This window comes from Rosa rugosa, chromosome 2 (assembly GCF_958449725.1).
Source record: "Rosa rugosa chromosome 2, drRosRugo1.1, whole genome shotgun sequence".
NCBI lineage: Eukaryota > Viridiplantae > Streptophyta > Magnoliopsida > Rosales > Rosaceae > Rosa > Rosa rugosa.
Genome location: NC_084821.1, coordinates 54,978,681 through 54,998,245, shown reverse-complemented (window position 1 = coordinate 54,998,245; position 19,565 = coordinate 54,978,681). Strand labels below are relative to the sequence as shown.

Sequence of the window (19,565 nt, the reverse complement as noted above, 5' to 3'; positions counted from 1 at the left end):
TTCAACAATGAGGAGTCTAGTCGAAGAAGAGGATGCGGGGCGATGATGAGCCTTTCTAATTCGTTTGAAGATTCCGACAACGAAGGGCAATGGTGGTTGGAGAGCAGGCAAGCAAGATCGGAGTCATCCTATGCTCAAATGGGTTGCAGACGGCCCCGTGATTGGTTCGAGTTGGGGTCGTAGGATCGGGTGGCGGCTTCGCTGGGATCTACTGGTTTTGTTCGGATCAGGTCGGTTTTTTGCTCTGATCAGATCGTTCCGATTGAGATTGGGATGTCTAGCTCCGATCTAGGGAGGAGTGGCATGTCTTTACCGAAATAGGGGCCTGATGGAGGGTGGAACGGTCGGATCGCGTTCGCGCTTCCACGGCATCAAGTTTGCGGCCGAATGACGAGGGAGGCTCAGGCGAGAGAGAGAGAGAGAGAGAGAGAGAGAGAGAGAAGCAGAAAAAATAACAAACAAAAAAAGAGAGAAGAATTTACAAAAAAAAAAAAAAAAAAAAAAAAAAGAGGGGTAAAATGGTTATTTTGGACTAAATGGTGTGAAATTTGAATGTCTGGAGAGTTATTTGTTAAAATTAGAATGTTAAGGACTGAACTGTTGGCGCACCCAAAGTACAGGGTGTGACCAGTAATTTCCCCTAAAGTTAATATTCTTAATTTAGGTTTTAATTAATTTTTGCATAAATGTGACAAACAAAAAACAAGTGCTATTGCATTTGGTCGATCTAGTGGCATAGTCTCCTCTTTGTAAGTGAGAGGTTGTGAGTTCAACTCAAAAAAGACTAGTTGTAACATTTGAGTTGTTTATTTGATCAAAAAAAAAAAAAAAAATTGGAGATGGATGCTCCAATCTGCATGTTGAATTGTTTAAAGTCGCCTCGACTCAATTCAGCCCGACATCACCTGAAAATGCGTTTCATTCAAAAATTATAAATTCATCATCCAAATTATTAATCAATGTATACTCCAACAAATTAAATTTCAATAATATGCCTGGGATTGTGGTGATTATGGTGTCCAAATATCCTCAAATTAAATTTCAATAATATGCCTGGGATTGTGGTGATTATGGTGTCCAAATATCCTTATAAAATCAAAGAAGCTGATTCTTTGGTTAGGACATCCCTACACTACGCAGCATTTAGAGGGAATGTTGAAGCAACTCGATTAATGATGATGCACTGTTACGGTTCTAATAGTACTCCTTACATCTTGGACAAATCTGGAATGTCAGCTCTTCATATTGCAGCATTTGTAGGCCACATCGAAGTAATGACAGAGTTGATTGGATGTCGACCATAACTTGCGAGTGTCTCACTGCCAACGACCAAACAATTCTTCATGTTGCAGTTTTAGGTGCACAAAGTATAGTTGTTGAATACATTGTGAAGATACCTGAACTTAGGAGACTAAAGATCAAGTAGATAAAAGAGGAAGAGGAAACACCCCTTTGCATGTAGCTGTCAGTGCTACTATTGATAAGGAATTTTTGCTGCTTTTCAACAATTTTCTTGGCGATAATATTGAAGTGCAGGTTAGACTCCTTAATTCACACACACACATATTATCTTTTAAATAAAAGTGAGGACATCATCACTCCGACTCATTGTGCAATGCAATTAAATCATCGGAGCCGCACATCTTTTTGGTTTATCTACAAAACTTGCACTCAAAATTTCAGCTTCATGGGAAACTATTTGATCATCTAATTAAATTTGATAGCTAGAGTAAGTTGTTAAATATAGGTTATTACACAAAACAGAAATGATGATTTAAGAACATATATAGTTTGGTGGGGGAAGGCTTCCTAGCTCACTGAGTGAACTTAAGATATGTCTACAACTGATTTTTATTTAGTTTTCTGTAATTGATTTTCATATGTTCATTTATTTCCTCTACATTACATTTGTAGGAAATCATTTGGGCCATATCACTATATCACGAATTATTGCTGTCAGTATTGAAGCCTCAGTTGCATCTGAAAGTAGCTTCCCATTAATTTCAACTTTGGTATTGTATCTCTGATTGCCATGCCAACTCCAGCTTTGGTTTGGTCTATAATTTTGTTCATAAACTGGATCAACTAAAACTCGGAAAATTCACCGAGTTCAGTTTAGGTATTCACCACGTTCTCAGGAATTCATTCTGATGTAAGCTCTGTCCTAAATTAATATAATCACAACGAAAAACCGCCAAGATTTAGGATGTCGTCTACAAATTCGTTCAACTGGCATAAAAAAAAAATATATATATATATATACATATATATATATAGGATTTTTCTCAGGTGCGACGTCCGTACCGAAATTTCGGTACGGATTTCCTGTTTTCACCCACTTTCCGGTCACATTTTTTTATCTTAACCGTTCAGTTTTTAGGTCCTAATGTATAGATCATCTCTACAAAATTTCAGCCAATTTAGTGATCGTTAAGGCATCCAAAACTGCAATTTACACGAACGAACCGAATCTGTCGAACCAGAACCTTTCATATACATTGTTGTAATTTGCAGTTTTGGATACCTTAATGATCACCAAATTTGCTGAAATTTTGCAGAGATGATCTATACATTAGGACCTAAAAACTGAACGGTTAAGATGTAAAAATGTGATCGGAAAGTGGGGGAAAAAGGGAAATCCGTACCATCCGCACGGTACGGACGTCCGCACCGTAGCCGGACTGTATATATATATATATATATATATTGGCTGCTTGACATTATTCCAGCATTTTGTGCAATTATGGGTCCCAAAAATACATGCAGGGATTTACCAGTGTATGGTTGAAGCTTTTTATCTGTAATTCTCAAAACTTGGTCCATGATTTCATCTGATATTAAATGATCGATCATAGACATACTCCAGTCAGTGACTCAGTGTATGCTTTACATTTGCTCTAGAATTGTTACAGTGCTAACATCCCTAACCTGCAAAAATATACCATTCATTAGTAAGCAACAGTGTTACATGCCTATAACCAGAATCCAGAAGACCAACGATTGGAAGCAATGTAAAATACCAATAGTGATATACCTAAGCCTGATTGGGATCACCGCCTCCCATATTCTTTGCAATGTACTGATTGTTTGTATAGAATAAGGTTCAACAACTCGTCCTCCTTCCGCTACTTTCTTGATTGAATGTCCGCTTTGACAAGCATATTTGACAGATTCAGAGAGTCGATTTAGCAGATTTACGAGAGCAATCACTTCATTTCGTTGCAGCTGCAGCTGCATATGCAAAGAAAAATGAGAGAGAAAGAGATGGTTCAAGTTCACCAACTCTAAAGAACTTGTTTAAGAAGGCAACTCAAACAAAGTCTAGATATTCAGCTGGAAAGCTATTGGAAAACCTCGAGCATAACCTGATCAATTGGTTCGGTATCTTTGCAAGTCAAAACTGACAAATGGGTATTTAGATGAATAAGAAAACCTATGTTGAGAGATGAGTTTGATAAGAGAGCTGCAAGAACTTACAGGTTGATCTTGATGATTTTTACCATCAACAGAAAAGAGGATCTTCAATGCAGTACCAAGACCAAGAACTTGAAGCTTTCCCCAGAGCCGACATTTCTCACATCCCACACAATCCATTAATGCACTGAAATTTGAGGATGAAATTTTTAGAACACCGAATGACAAGAAGGTGATCAATGTTTAGTTCAACACAAAATATTAATTACTGAAGCAACTTCTCACAGACAAACCTAATGTTTCTGAATTTCTTTTGAATTTGTTGCTTCAATTGTGGTCCGCTCTGACCTTTCCAGAGCTTTGCTTCATCAAACGGTAGGGGACATGCAGCTTGGAGTTTAGGATTGTAAAGTAGCTGCCTCATCAAAGACTCTGTTCTCAGGTCTTCCTCGTGATTACCTGTATCATACTCAGCCTGCTCTAAGTAATCTGCAGCCTACAAGATGTTAAGCCCATCAATGATTAGTACAATGTGGGACAATAAGAAAATTGATTATGCGGTGCAGAAAGGATGGCAGAAAATGCTTACTTTTGTCACTGCCCGGAGAACAAAGAGGAATGCGAAGTACAAATTCTGAACACGATCTGGATATTTTAAAACGCGATCATACATCAATTCCATGTTTTGACCCCACTGAAATTTATATGTGCAAAGGTCATATACAGCTCATATTGACCAAAGACAGTGACATAAATTCTTTTAGTGGTTATACCTTTACTAAAGTACTTTTTATTCTCATTGTAGAAAATTTTCTGAAATCCTATGAATTTTCAATTTTGAAACCGCAGAAGATTATAGAAGAATGAACAATGCATGTGTTATGGGTAACAAATAAGTTGATAGTTATGCTGATAACCCCTCAACTGGACAAATGAGATGAAAATGAGCAGGGAAAAGAAAAATAGTCACATGATATGAGGCAGAAGGAGAACCAGATTGGTAATCTTGTCTAGAAGATAATCAGCAGCTATGTGGATTGAAATTGACGAGTGAAGACCCGATATTAATTTGTACAATACTCTTTGCTCCTGGCAAATGTCCTGAGATGAATCTGCAGAAGAGCAAAATAAACAACACTGATACAGTTTTCAAGCAGGGCATATGTCATTTTGATATACTCAACCTAGACTTCCCACCATAAAGTTGTATCATGTCACCTTCACTGGAGTTGACTGGCTATACAAATATGAAAGCAATATCCAACATTTCAATGATAGAATATAGCAAGCAGAATAAGGATCCAATTTTTCCAAATAGATATACCAAAAGTTTCGACTCACATTTTGGGCAATTTTCAGAATAAACAGCATCCCATATCCTTCTTGCTGATGGACCAGTATAGCCAGTGTAACGTTCAGGGTTCAGTAGAAGGTTCACATATGTCATCTCATCTGCAGATCAGAAGTTAACAGAGTCAATCTCTGAACAACATGATTAAAAATCAGTTATTTACTCCAACAAGAATTTTTTTCATTGAGAGAAATGAACACAGAATAAAGACTGAGGCAGTTTTTCATTCAGAATTTGTTTGCTACATATACCATAAACCATGACCTACATTCAATAAATGGGAAGATGCAAAATATTTAGTTCTGTCATTTAAAATGCAAGCCTATTGTCTTCATTGGTTTCTGATGTCTCTCATAATATAGCATATGCATTCCACACTAAATTATAAATAATGACTTTCGCATCTAAAATTCCAGTGTGTGTACTCCAGCTTCCAACAAATAAAATCTTTACTAAGGACGTTAATACTAGGAAGCATAAGATCAAAGATAATATTCAGTGAATTACCATTATCAGTCTCGTCATCATTTGTCCAAGGGTTATCTGTCTCAATCCAGCCTCTGAAAGCTCTACTGTCTAGAGTGCGGTCAACAGACCCCTGCAGCTTATCATCTTGACAAACCAAACTGTCGGATGGAAGGCCACGGTGAAAGGGCCTCTTGAAAGGTTCCGGAAATTCATTTTCTGGGCATTCGCAGATGCTGCAGTCATGCAGGAGGCACATACCATCTTCAGTCCAGAAGGGACAGTCACACCACAGCTTGGCCTATCAAATGAACCAAGTACATAAGCTCCCACAAGGTAAACACAGAGACTGACAATATTACTAAAGCACTACTATAATATGAGGAAGCACAATGTCAATAGAAAGTTCACATAGTCACATATCGATTCCAAATTTCTTTTTTGTTACTGACAGCTAGAAATGTATGATTATACCAGAACTCCAAGTAAAAATCTGGGATAAGTAAGGCAAATAACAGGAAATGAAGAAAGTTTGGTGCTTGCCTATTTCGGATACACAAGTCTACAACTTTTATGCAAAAAAGTCATACCACTTTACACAATGCTGTCAAGAATTACAATGAATCCAATTACCACTACCGTCTACTGAGCCCTCTCTAACCAGTGTATTCCATTCAAACCAGTTCTGGGTATACGAGGTCATTAATCATTATGTGGCCCTCAAATCTCTAATGCCAGCATACATACACATAAGAACGAGTCAAAGATAAAGAATTCATGTGACTAGCATCATTAACCCCTTGAAATGCTCAAAATAGCTCTTCACCTTGTGAATTAGTTAGCCAAATGTGAATCAAACCCAATAATAGAAAAAACATCAAGAGGGCTCAAGCGGCACACCTTAAAATATCGAAAAAACGGAGTTTTAACAATCTCTTGTAGCAGAGGATGCAACACTTCTGCATTAACACTGTCCACCGTTTCATAATCACAACAGCAGTCCTCAACAATGCCACTGTATTTCTTTGAATCCTACACTCGCACAAAAATAACTCAAAAATCAACAAAAGAAACCATGACAATGAACTCAATTACATGCACATCCGCACATCCAAGTCTTACCTGAGGACATTGGCAGGAACTGGGATTCTTGAAAAACAGAGCAAGGTTGAGTTTAGAATTAAAATCTCTGGTAGAGGTGAGAGCTATGGCTAATAAGACCACAATCACAGCACCCACTAAAACCCATCTCTTCACATTCTTCTCCTTCACCATCTCCAATTCCACCAAATCCTCCTAAAATCAAGCATCAAAGATATCAATGTCTGCAACTACATTTGTATATAAAAGACTTTTTGAGTTCAACGTTAGGCTTTGATTTGGAAAGTCCAATTCAATTTAATAGCCAGGAACACAACTTACGCGCCAATGCTGTAGCGAAGGACTAAGAGACATAGTGACCGAGGCGAGAGGTAGAGACACGGAAGAAATGAATTGGGTAACTGAAACGTGGTCGGAAGGGATTGGACGGTGTGACAGAAATTTCTTTTGTGCGAGTGGGTTTTAATAGTCTTGATTTGTCAACGTCCGCTAGTTAAGTCTGTCAACGGTGACGTGCTCGCGCCAATGGGAAAGCAGTAGCACCGTTGCGTACTTGCTAGTTATGGAACGGACCTAGCCTTCCTATTTCAGACAATTTTAATTTTATTTTATTTGTAATGCAATTTAATTCTGTAAATTTAGTTATTTTTATCAAATTTGAATTTTGATTTTTTTATAGGTAAAAGAGATTTCATTAATCCCAAAGCTAAAACGACACATATAAAAAGATCTCTATACTTGCATCCAAATCAGTGATCAAGTATCTAATGACAGACCAGTATCATCCATTGTACATACTGAAGTTCATTTATTCTAAGAGCTTACTAAACTATGACAGATTCCTATACATAATTAAAATATACTGAATATTCCTTAAGTAAGCAAAGCAGAAAAAAGATTGGAAGAGTTTACGATTATATTTGCAGCCCATTCCCAATCCTTTGCGAAAGGACCCAGCCCAAGTGGTCCAAGTATACTTGCAGCCAACAGTGGTCACCACCCGCTGCCAAGGTCATCGCCATAGTCACCGGAGCACTTCAATTGTCCACCGGCAAAATAGCAACAGTATGTGGTGTATGTCGTGCCCAGCCCTAGTAACTAATAAGGTTTTGGTCTGCAATTGTCAAGACCGGAGAATATGATTTTAATGAGCTTGATGCAAGAAGAAAACTTGATATATATATATATACACACACACACACACACACACACAGGGCCCTTCTAGTGAGGGATCCCTTTTTTTGGTCTTTTCTAGGGATAGGGGATTAGACCAACTTTTCGATCACATTTCGACATCTCAACCGTTCAGTTTTTAGGTCCTAATGTATAGATCATTTCTGCAAATTTTCAGCCAAATCGGTGATCGTTAAGGCATTCAAAACGGCGACTTATAATTATAAGTATGAACGGTTCAAATTTGACAGATTTGGTTCGTCCATTGATTTAATCTAGTTTGATACCTTAACAAGAATCAATTTGGCTGAAAATTTGCAGAAATGATCTATACATGAGGACCCAAAAACTGAATGGTTGAGATGCCGAAATGTGATCGAAAAGTTGGTCTAATGCCCTATCCCTAGAAAAGACCAAAAAAAGGGATCCCTCACTCAAAGGGCCCTCATATATATATATATATATATGAATCATATATTGGCAATATTAAAGCATGAATCATATATTGGCAATATTATTCTCTGATGGGGAAATTCTAGTGTACTTGTGGGTATCTCATATCCACATTTACAAAAGTGACAACAAATTTGTTGTCAGAGTGGTAATGTTGAGTCATATTTTGTGTAATCTTAGTTCTAATAATAGTAATTACACCTCTTACGACATTGTTACAAGCTTTTGAACAAATTCGTTGTCAATGTTGTAATTTTTGTTTAACTATATGTAATAGTGCAAATGAATATGGTAACTTTTGTTCTCAATGTTGTCATTTTTGTTTAACTATATGTAAATAGTGTAAATGAATATGGTAATTTTTGTTCTCAATGTTGTAATTTTGGTTCAAATAATTGTAATTTTTTGTTCAAATAGTTGTAAATGAGTGTATGAGATACCCACAAGTATCATAGCTTGTCTCTCTTTGATGATCCAATCGACGGAAAACTTCACAAGTTCTTTTGATTCCCCAAGCGAAAACCCTAAAAAGAGTTGAAAGAAATTCATTGTTAAAAGAATTCACCAAATGATAAAGGAGTTTGGGCCACCAAGATGTTGCAAACCAAGCTTGGGCCTAAATTTTTGAGATTCAACAAGACAACAACAACCAAAACGAGCAAAATCATTGACTAAAATAATCACTTCTTGTTATTGCAGAAACTTTTGTTACTGGAAATCCTTAAAATCCACATGTCAAAGCTTTAAGCTAATGAAGAATCTAACATTATTAGTCTAAAATCAACTTAACATTATTTGTCTCACATGAACACAGCTAGCAACATTACTTCTGTTGCCCGCTGCAGTACTTGGTTATATATTCAATGGCAAATTGGTTTCTTTTATTTCAACTATCTGAATTTGAAGATTATATATTTCTGTACTTGATATCTTCAATCTCTATTTTATTATTAATCTTCCTTCAACCCTCGATCTGCCACGTTAATTTCTGTAACTGAAATAACTAGAAATTAACCAAGTTGCAGGGGGTATCAATCTGCAGCTAGGTTGTATAGTTCTTGGACTCAACATATCCTGTTCCCAACTAACTAGCTAGAGACGCCTCTGGGCATCTTCTCCTACTAATAATAAGGGCATCCCATGCCAAGATATTTTGGTGGACGCACTCGATCACCAGACTAACAGAAACTCATGCATATTATTATTCCAGTAGCTTCTTGATCGATCAGGCTAGGGTTTTAAAATAAGCATTTTTTATAGATGATTGGTCTCACAATTATTGGATTCTGAAGTTGATGATCCCATGTACTTATATTATATACTCGATCAGCACTCTGTCTCTGATTACTGTGAATAAGTTTATAGGATCCAAGTTAATGATTAGGAGTTTTTGTAAGAATGATAAACAATGGAGGTTGAAACATGCATGTGACAATTATGTGAATTAAGGTGCAAATTAAAACAGACTTGAGAGTTGAGATAGACATATACAAGAGCTTACTGATAGCTTAGGTATTATCATTCTGCATATTTTATGTAAGTTAAGGAATAATAATTAAACAGGTATAACGAACTATATGATCGAATAGGGCCAATTTGGAATGATACATTGTATGTATCCAAAAACAGGATAGAGAGAGAAAGGGAGAGAGAGAGTGTTTTCATCGTAAATTTACTTCTCTTCAATCCAGATATGCTGTTTGCCTCTACATGCATGCACCTTAATATATACAGCTGATGTATGCCACAATATTCCAAATATAAAATATTTAAGAGGAACAATTTAGACTTTTTTTGTCCAAAAGAAGTTGGTTAGAGGTTAGAAACACGAGTAGGTTATGAGGAAAAAAACCTATATATAATTTTGGTTCATGGAGCTAATTGAATATGAATTAATTAACTCGTATAGAATTTTTAGATCGCCATGAACTCCTAATAGATAATTTAAAGCAAATTAAGTTTGATATTCTTAGTCAAGCATGTCATTCTACGCTTGACTTAAGCATAGAATTCTAATTAAAAAGAATGAGAGGGCCGACCTGGGAAGGCGAAACCTTGGTTTCGTGATGGCGGCGGGGAGTCTTGTGCTCTCCAGACCAGACAGTGACGAGACGAAGGTGGCGTGGGCGTGGAGGGACAGTGGTTTCTTCTGCAACGGCGTTGGGGTCTCGACCAAGGTTTTCGAAGGCTCCGGTTGAGGAGATTCTCGGCTGAGGGTGGTTTTTTTAGCGTGGCTTGGCAAATCGGGTCGGAGTTACGACGCTGGCGTCGACGCCTGCAGGGGTGGTTGGGCTCTGCATCATTGTGGCGGCGTTCGCTGACCGAGTTTGGGGTCAAATCTGGGTGGTTAGAGGCATTGGCTCCTTCGGTGGTGTCAGGTTGTGTCCTCGGCTCAGGTTATGGGGACGCGGGTGCACCGAGCTTTGTGGAGGAGGCAGGAGGTGTGATGCCCCGAAAATTCGTTATTATTTTTTGAGAATTTTTCTGGAATCTAATTTGTGGTTATTGGATGGTTTCGTGGCTCGTGGACGGAGCGGAAGTGTTTCGGACGAATTATTATTCGAAGAATATGGTTTTAGGGGAGGTGCAAAGGTTGACTTTTTATACGTTGAGTTTCTCCGAAAACTTCCTTCACGAAAGTCGTAGAGCACCTCGATACAAGTTCGTGGACATATGGAACGCGGAAATCGGAGTTCGTATGAAGAAGTTATGGCCATTGGAAAAAGTTTCCATTTTGATATATATGGGAAATTCCCAGAAAAATCAGAGTTTCCGTTTTTTGGAAAGTTTTCTCTCTCCTCTCTCCCGAGCTCGCGTCGCGCCTTCCCCTTAGCCGGCGTCGTTCTTCCTCCTCCGGCCACCATAGGAAGCGATTCAAAGTGGGTTTTTCTCGCCTTGCTCTCCTCTAGAGGTCTGTGGTAACCATCGAGCGTGGAACGAGTTGTGGTGGGCGCTACAAGGCCGAGAAGAAGCCGCGTCGAGGACGAAATCGCCTTCGTCGGAACTGGAGATTCTGGCCACCTTTGCCGGTGATTCTGGAGGGCTTTTAGAGCCCAGAGGACGTAGATGCTTCTCCCCAAGGTGGCTTGCATCGATTCAAAGTGTGGAGGTTGAATTTTGGATTTGAAATTCTAGGGTTTCAATCGGCCCGATTTGTTCTAAGGTAAAATTCGATCGATTGGTTTATAATTGGACTTTTGTATAGTTTTGAAAGTTGTAATTGGAGTTGAGATGAAGAACTTTTGTGTTGGGGGTTTTGCCAAATTCCGACTTTGGGCAGGCGGCGGCGCCGCCACTATGGTGGTGTTTTCCGACGGTTTCCGGCCACCTCAGGGATAGTTTCTATTCCTAATTTCGATCTACTCATCGATACGATCATGTCGATATGCAATACGTAATTTTTGGAGATCGTATGAGCATGTTAGGGTTTTTGTGATTTCGATAGTTTCGGTTATCGATCCGTGAGGATCCGACTATCCGATCAACTTGTGGTTTTGTCACATCGATCGTATGAGCATTCCGGAGACTTTGGCTGGTCTCGGATGAGGGTTCACCTCGATTGGCGTTACTTTCAGGGTTTTCGATTTGGGGATTCTAACTTTAATCACTTGGTGATTCGTATGCTGATTTGAGACCATTGGTGATTAGGTGCTTCTCAAGGTGATTTGGACGAGTTGTTGGTGTGAGTATTAGTTCAGTTTTGTATAGAAGACGCAACAGGATTTCGAGGTGAGTAATCTCACAATGTTTATTTACGAACGAAGTTACCTTTATCGTTTTGAGAGTTATTTAGTTAACTGCAAACTATAGTTGGTATTAGTGGCATTCCTGAGTGAATGACCACGTATATATATATTTGCGTGAAATATGTATATTCTTATGGGTTGATGGGTGATTTAAGCAATAGGGATTGATGGGTTCATTCTATTGTTTGGGGGCTTGACTTTTCAGGAAACATTGTTTTAGAAATGGGGAATTTCTATTGTTTGAAAAGTGTCAAGATTTGGTGTGAGTTGCTTTATTGTGATTTGAACGTTTTGATCTAACGACCGGGGGTCGGAAGATCTGAGAGTCACAAGTGGTGATTTATCCTTTTGATTTGATTTAACATTTTGGGTCTAGTGCTACTTGCTTAATGTTTTGAATCTGAAGACCAGGGAGGTCAGATGATTCGGAGGTCACTGGGTGACATCTCCTTTTGAGAGTTGAGTAACTTTTGGTCCTGAGTGACCGCTTTGAAATGTTTTGATCTGATGACCGGGGAGGTTTGAGGATTCGGGGTTGCTGGGAGTGACCTCAGGCATATATATCGGGACTTCACGCCTTTGGCCGGGTTTGTGCGATCAGTTAGAGCTCTAGTCTGTTGCCATTGTACATCATGGGGGGGGGGGGGGGGTAGCGGGGAGCGGGGATCTATTTGATGCTCATGAGTGCGTGTTTTAAAAGGGAGTGTCGGGGATTTTTTCTTTTAAATGTCTGGGGAGGACTTGTGTATCATATTTAATTGTCAGAGTTTCAATTATTATGATTTTGTCACGGGGTGACTTTTGTTGATTTGAGAACGTGTTTTAAAAGGGAGTGTCGGGGATTCTTTCTTTTAAATGTCCGGGGAGGACTTATGTATCATATTTAATTGTCAGAGTTTCAATTTATATGATTTAGTCACGGTGTGACTTTTGTTGTGTTCTTTGGGGGAAAGCATATTGAATTGTCAGAGTTTCAATTAATATGATTTTTGTCATGGGGTGATCTGTGTTGTTTTCTTTTGGGAAAAGAATGGGTTGTTTTGGGAAAACAGGGTGTGTGTTCCTTTTTCACGAGTTGATGGGTTTTCCTCGTTGGGCGAGTTGTGCATGTGTGTTTTGAGTTACTCATACGAGCTTTCACAAGCTTACCGGGTTTGTTGTGTGGCAACCCGGTGCACTATTCAATGGTGTAGGGGTTGATCCTGCAGGTCAGGATAATCGTGGCTGAAGGTGAGATCTCGTGCTTGCAGCTATACGGTAGGAAGCCAATTTTGTGACTTTACCGTTGAAAAGACTTCCGTTGCAGTAAGCTCTGAGAAGCATTTACTTATTATTTTGTTATGACAATTTAATTCGTAACTCGTGTAATATATAACTCTGCGGAGCGAGTATATATTGACTTTGTGGGGTCAGGGCATCAGTATGTACTTGGTTTAAAAGGAAAAAGTTTTCCAGGTATTTTGTATTGATGGCTGAACCATCACGCATGTATAATTATGAGATTATATATTGATTTTTATGTTGTTTAAAAATCAGGGGCGTGACAGGAGTGCTGAGGCAGGCTTCTTTAGCGTTAGCGATGTCTGGGCTAGTGGTTGGGCCTATTAGACCAGTGTTAGAGGTCGATGTGGCAGCAAACTGTGGGCAAGAAGAAGTCCAGGAAAAATCAGCGGGAAACCCTAGTTTTGAACTAGGGTTGACCGCTTGTTTGACTGGGCTGACTTCTATTGCTAGAGAGGGCTGGGCTTAGGGCTGCTGTTCGTGGGCCAAAGGCAAGGACTGGGCCTATTTGGCTCAAATTTGAAAAGGGGGGCTATATACTGCAGACCCTTAAAAAGAGCCCGGGGAGCAACCTGTTGCCGAGGTTGTTGGCTACTGAGAAGGCTGAAGATGGCGCAGGTTCCAACCCTAAGGGGGAGGGACGAGCGCTCTCTTAAGTTCTCTAAGCTTTTAGACATTCTGGACTCAAGCCTTTTGAAGTAGGGGTAATTTCTATAAACTTTTCTAAGACATTTCTAGTTGATATTTGTACCACAATTGTGTGTTTGGCAGATTAGACTACATGAATATATTTTCCTTAGAGAGCGAGATTATTCTTGCGTAGTTTAGGCTTGTGGTTCAGCGAGCGTCCGTTTAGATTTTAATGAGTCTAGTTGTGGCTTGGATAGATTACTCGATTTGTCCTGAAATTCCGTCTGTAAGTTATGTTAGACTCTGACCTGTTTTCATAGCTTGATTACTAGTGCAATCAACTTCTATTAAAAAAAAAAATTAGCTTTTTCCTAATTATTTTCTCAAAAGTTCAGTCAATCATACAAATAAATATAATGTCTCTAAGTTAATAGACCAAGTGAAGACATCCAAATTTACTTATAAAAAAAATATTTATCAATTTAGAAGTTCGATCAAGCTCGACCCTCATAATAGCTAACAGATAGAGAGCAAATATATAAGTAAGTGTCGGACTATTTCTCAAATTCATACATTTGTTTCGAATAAATGTATATCAATTAAAAATTCAAATTAAATATTCTATAAATACGTGATATGCCCAAGTAACCACACCTCAATATCTCAAACTCTCTTAACTAATTAACTAATAATGAGTGTTCCCGATATTTGAATTCTTTTTCTATATCCCACCTCCCCCTTCATAATTTATTTGCGTCTGATCAGGGAGGGGCCTAAACACTCATGTCAAAGTGTCAAACTCAAGCAGATCCTATGCTATAAACACTCATTGTGCCATGTCTAACTCATAAACACTCATTGTGCCATGTCTATCTCATAAACAACATGAAAATCACATACAAGTAGAAATATCAACCATAATTGAAAACAAAACGAGACAACGACCAAAACTAAGCATCGATCCTGTGGTGGCACATGTACATGTATTTGCCACATCACCCTACTATGGCACTTGATATATTTCAGAAAAGAATGAATCCAATATGTAACCTACACCACAGTGGTGCTATTTAATTTGTTGCCCAGAATAAATATAAGGTCAAGGCCATTTAAAATTGTCACAAAATATATTTTGGGGATTGGCGTCTCTTAATAGGGTGGTGGACGTCCACTTGGGTTATTAAGAAATAAAAGTAGGTTCTAATTCCAACTATTGGACATATTCGATTCTGAAAGAGGATACATTTTCATTGTTAGGATCTTTTATGAATTCAAGTAGTAGCTAAATATCATAATAAATTATCGTTTCGTTATTCCTACAACCGTAATTGGTAGCTAGCTGGATTTATGAGGAGTATTGTGACACACTACCAACTTTAATTACTTGTATAAACGTGTGATTGGAACAAACGTTTAATACCAAATTATAATTTGCTGTCACCACTCTGATATTCTAGAAACTAACCCATTACGTCTATAAATTGTAGTTCATTGTTTTCAACTATTTGCCAAAATAACTCTTCCATAGTTTGATGCTTTATCTACAGAAAGATTTTAGTCACGAACTAATATGATTAATTAGCTTTTCGGTCCATGATCGACAGAGGGCAATGAATGTCTGTTTGTTATTTTCTTCCTAAAAATAGCAAGTGTTTTGGTTAAAATACCTAAAAGATGTATAAAAGATGATCGATGAAGAGTTAATATAAAGAGTTCAACACAAAGTGTTCAAGCCATCCCGTGAATTGTCTCAATGACGTTGAAGTAAGAACAACGAGGAAGTAGCGCAAGCTGGAAATAGAGGGTACGTTGCTTCTTATCGAGCGATCTTAAGAATAAAATTTCTTTGAATCCACCACAAACTACTAAAAATCTTGGATGCACAGTCGGCGCTCTGGTTTGAATTTAAAGACCAACGTACCATAGTTGGCACATATCATAGTACCAAACCATATTGGATTTACAAGTTTTGCAACCTGGAACCTACTCAATATCTATAAAACCCGCTTAAATCGATGATTACTGACAATCTTGAGTTGGTAATTTATTTTAACACTTTAAACAATTCAGCTAATTTTGTCGGTACAGGCTTAATTATAAACCATCTTCTTGGCCTTTTATTTCTTTTGAACAAAATAAACTATCAACACAAATATAGAACAAGCATATGTTTTTGATTTCGTAAAGCGGTATTAATGTTTGGATCATAGAGAAGATCATTTACAAATGATTCTGAAAAGGTTCTTGGCTTCTTCTTTTTTTGTTTTTGTTTAGGGGTTTTGTCCATTTACCCCATTTCTAGGGATTTTTTTCCCACTTACCCCATTAAGTTTTTTTAATTCTCTCTTATCTAATACACTCTAAGGGAGTCTTCCCTAATACCCCATTAAGATTTTTTTTTTTGTTTTTAATTTTTTTTTAATACCATTTTACCCCTCACCCCTTTGTTACTTAGAGAGAGAGATAGAGAAAATGGAAGAGAGAGAAACCATAGGAGACTTCGCCGGCCGCCGGAATCCGGTCAACTTTCGCCGGATTCCGGTCAACTTTCGCCGGAATCCGATCACCGGTCGCCGGATTCCGGTCACCAGCTGCCGCCCACCGGAATTTGCTGAAAATCTCACCGGAAAGTTTTTTTGCCCTCAATAGACATCTATTGCCCCCTAATATAGGGGCAATAGACGTCTATTGACCCCCAATAGACGACTATCAGCCATGTATTGCCCCCCAGTAGACGTCTATTGCCCTCCAATAGACGTTTAGATTACCGAAATGGTAATTAATCTTCCTAAAACTACACAAATAAAACTTTGATTAAAGAAAAAAAACGAGGAGATTACATCAATTTAAAACGTCTATTGCCCCCCAATAGATGTCTATTACCCCCCAATAGACGCTTTAACAGATGTCTATTGCCCCAATAGAACTTTTTTTTCTTCATTTTTTCTTTCTATCCGGGCATTCTGCACCATTTTACCCAAAAAAAAAAAAAACAGAGAAATTGATTGAGTCACCCAATGAAAAGCTCTGGGCACCCATGTCCTCTTCTCCATTCCTGTTGCAGTCGGAGTCGACTTCTTCTTCTTTCTGTTGGGCCTTCTGTCTTGCAACCACCATCCAAATTTTGAAAAAAAAAAAAAATAACGAAACAAATCATACCCAAACAGACATTACAATGCAAACTCTTAGCTACTATTGAAAATCCACCCAATGACAACTCCTAACATGTTTCAAGGTATCAAATTTTAACTCACTCCCAATTTTGGAGAAGGGAGATTCAGAGCAGACTATTGAACAAAACCAGTTGGAAGGTGAGACACCGAGGCTATTTGTACAGTTTGACTTGTGTGCAGAAGAAGCCATCACCGGCACAATCACGACGGGTCGACCGCGAACAAATTCTCGGAGCTGAGCCAAGCCACTAGCCCACGGTCGAGCTGGCCGGACATGGAGAGACTGGGCCGAACAAGAACCATCTATCCCCGCTTCGAAGTACCCTGAAATTGGACCCGAATCTTGCCGGAGATGACTGTTCTCCGGTGGGCTGCAGTGGAATCGAGGTGAAAGAGGCTCGTCCCCGGCGTCGTGATCTCCGGCGGAGACATTGTTTTTCGAGGTGTGGAGAAGGTGGCGGAGGAGTGAGGTCGACGGCGGCAGGAAGCTAAAGAAGTCGCGGTTCCAGATCGACCTTGATCGTCAGCGAGAACGAGATGTCAAGGGTGAGCTTCTCCGACGAGTTGGACTCCGATTTGGTTGAGTTGGATCCGGCCGGGTCGGAGGGGAAGAGGAAGAACACGGTGACGGAGCCTTCGAGAGAGAGAGAGAGAGGAGAGACAGAGAGAGATCTGAGAGCAATGAGAGATTGATGGCATTGATGTAGTTTTTTGATTAGGCTGAGGTCAAAATTGTTATTTCACTTCAAATTGTGTTAGTGGGAATAAAAATCTGTTGTTGGGGTAAGTGGGATAATTTTTGTCAATTTTGGTGCTTTGGGTCAAGGACCCTTTTGTTTATGAGTTCGATAGACCAATCACAATGGTATTGGTATGCAGCTCTATCTCACTCTCTTAGCACGAAAGAGAAGACAGGGAAATTATTTATTTGCCTGCATTATTATCAGCATCACTTAATACCTAGTTTGGAAGGTGAAGAGCATTATTGATGAATTATTATTTTTATTTATATAAAAAAAATTAAAACTTCAACGATCATAATATAATATGAAGATTGAATTAGGAGTCAAATATGAGTGAGAGATTATTGAGGTGGTGTAAGCGACAATGTAGGGCCAATGTTGATCACGTGGCAGACAGCATCAACTTTCATTTTCGACGTGGGTCCCGCCCTAGTGACGAACAAGCCATGTCGACCCATCACATGGTACGTACCCTTTGCCCTAATAATTAATTAGAGATTAGCAGTGATTAAGTCGTCAAAGAATTTAAGACTAGTCCTAAACAAAGATTAGTAGTGAGTAGAAGGTTCCAGCTATGTTTTTGTTATTTTTTTACCTGCGGGGGTAAAAGTCGGCTACATGCACGTTGGGTTTTCACTTTAATTCGTGTTGATATATAATGTGTACGTAAATCAATTAAACTTGTAAATGAAGAATTCTCTTTAATTATCTTTCTTGTTGGAATGCTCTTTATTATAAGATGCAAGGTAGGTTCAGTACACGCTAAGTTCAATCTCCAAAAAAAAAAAAAAAAAAAAGTAGGTACGTACTAAGTTGCCAAATATATAGATTATTTAAGACACGACGTTTTGATGTTTCTATAAATCCTTGTTAATTCTACAGATTTTTATAGCTCTGTACACTTTTGTTGTACTGTTGGTGATCAAGTAAAACTTTAGTTGTCAATTATCATGGGTGAAAGTCCTAGAAATACTAGGTTCTCTATGTGGCTATGTGCAAGTGCCTAATCCTATGAATATTCCGTCGTTGGTGCGTGCTCCATTTTCTCATCAAAAAGAGATTCATTATGCTTAACTAAACTAAAGTAAAGCAAGAATTTACAACTCTAGGCAGACTAATTTTATGTATCAATTCAAAGCTAGCAGATTTATGAAATTAAGTTAGTTTTCTTTCTCGTACGTCATAAGATTTAATCTTCTCTATTTTCTTTATACTTTTATACTTGACACTTCATATATTCAATCTAAATAGGTGCACAAATTGCAAACCCTGGCTACCAAAACCTTTTTCAATTTCGAGTACCCAAAGTACTTCAAAATGGAGTTTTAATTAGATTCCCAAATACCGATGGCCAAACCTTGTTTTCTCTTTTGATCAGAAAGTGATGACTTCATTTAATTATATGATCCTCAGAATTTCAATCCAATAAACACTACGATAAAAAAGAATATTATATCACTACATCATAAACTACAAAGTGCAAACGAATACGACTTCCAAAATCAACAATCCACTGTCAACAACACTTGCATCAGCAGTGTTAACCATATGCAATCGCCATTGTAGAACTATGCTCCAGATAAAGAACGGCTGTGACTTTGTGTTATACGGCGCAATTACAAAACTTCAAATACTGGATTAAATGGACCACTATCTCATCAAAAAGAGCTCCTTTCAGCAGCTAGTCCCAACCCCTTCGATGGTCCAACTTTGACCGTACATAATTACAGATCCATCTAATTTTAAGCAGTGCATTAAACTTGGTGTTTAAAACCTACCAACTCTGGATCGCAGAAACTAATAAACCACGCCTCCCTCCTCCCGCAGATAGATCAAAATCATTAATAAACCATTCAGCTAGCATGGAAGTAGTTGGAGTCGTAGAACCAAAGTTATGACTATCCTGAATAATTTAGTAGAGCTCAAGCTCGATCTCTGTGAGAAACAGCCGACTAGACTTATATATAGGCTTATGTAGATCGATCAGAACTAGCCCTATTATTCAGTTCTCTTAACTTTTTTTTATTATTGAAGT

The 19,565-nt window shown here is 38.4% G+C and overlaps 1 protein-coding gene across 3 annotated transcripts; it reads right to left on the bottom strand.

Moving 5' to 3' along the window:
- Nucleotides 1-1,815: 1,815 nt before the first annotated feature.
- LOC133732397 (endoplasmic reticulum oxidoreductin-1-like) lies at nucleotides 1,816-6,747 on the bottom strand. Of its 3 annotated transcripts, XR_009857086.1 has the most exons (12): nucleotides 6,653-6,747; nucleotides 6,353-6,526; nucleotides 6,131-6,262; nucleotides 5,273-5,531; nucleotides 4,756-4,866; nucleotides 4,408-4,526; nucleotides 4,004-4,108; nucleotides 3,708-3,910; nucleotides 3,478-3,601; nucleotides 3,035-3,231; nucleotides 2,775-2,928; nucleotides 1,816-2,164 (listed from the first exon to the last, which is right to left on the bottom strand). XR_009857086.1 is itself a non-coding variant. In XM_062159941.1 (11 exons), exons 1-11 carry the CDS (start codon nucleotides 6,683-6,685, stop codon nucleotides 2,907-2,909), a joined length of 1,479 nt encoding a protein of 492 aa, XP_062015925.1. In that variant the 5' UTR covers nucleotides 6,686-6,747; the 3' UTR covers nucleotides 2,661-2,906. The 3 variants fall into 3 exon arrangements, 2 of the variants coding, with proteins under 2 accessions (XP_062015926.1, XP_062015925.1); XM_062159941.1 differs by lacking the exon at nucleotides 1,816-2,164 and having other exon boundaries at nucleotides 2,661-2,928; XM_062159942.1 differs by lacking the exons at nucleotides 1,816-2,164; nucleotides 4,004-4,108 and having other exon boundaries at nucleotides 2,660-2,928.
- Between the last annotated feature and the right edge of the window lie 12,818 nt (nucleotides 6,748-19,565).

Excerpts from the sequence above, each read along its gene's own strand:
- LOC133732397 (XM_062159941.1), bottom strand. The coding sequence starts at position 6,685 with ATGTCTCTTAGTCCTTCGCTACAGCATTGGCGC. Across the intron at positions 3,911-4,003 it reads TTCTCCGGGCAGTGACAAAA|GCTGCAGATTACTTAGAGCA; the intron begins GTAAGCATTTTC and ends AACATCTTGTAG. Across the intron at positions 2,929-3,034 it reads GTGATCCCAATCAGGCTTAG|GTTAGGGATGTTAGCACTGT; the intron begins GTATATCACTAT and ends ATATTTTTGCAG.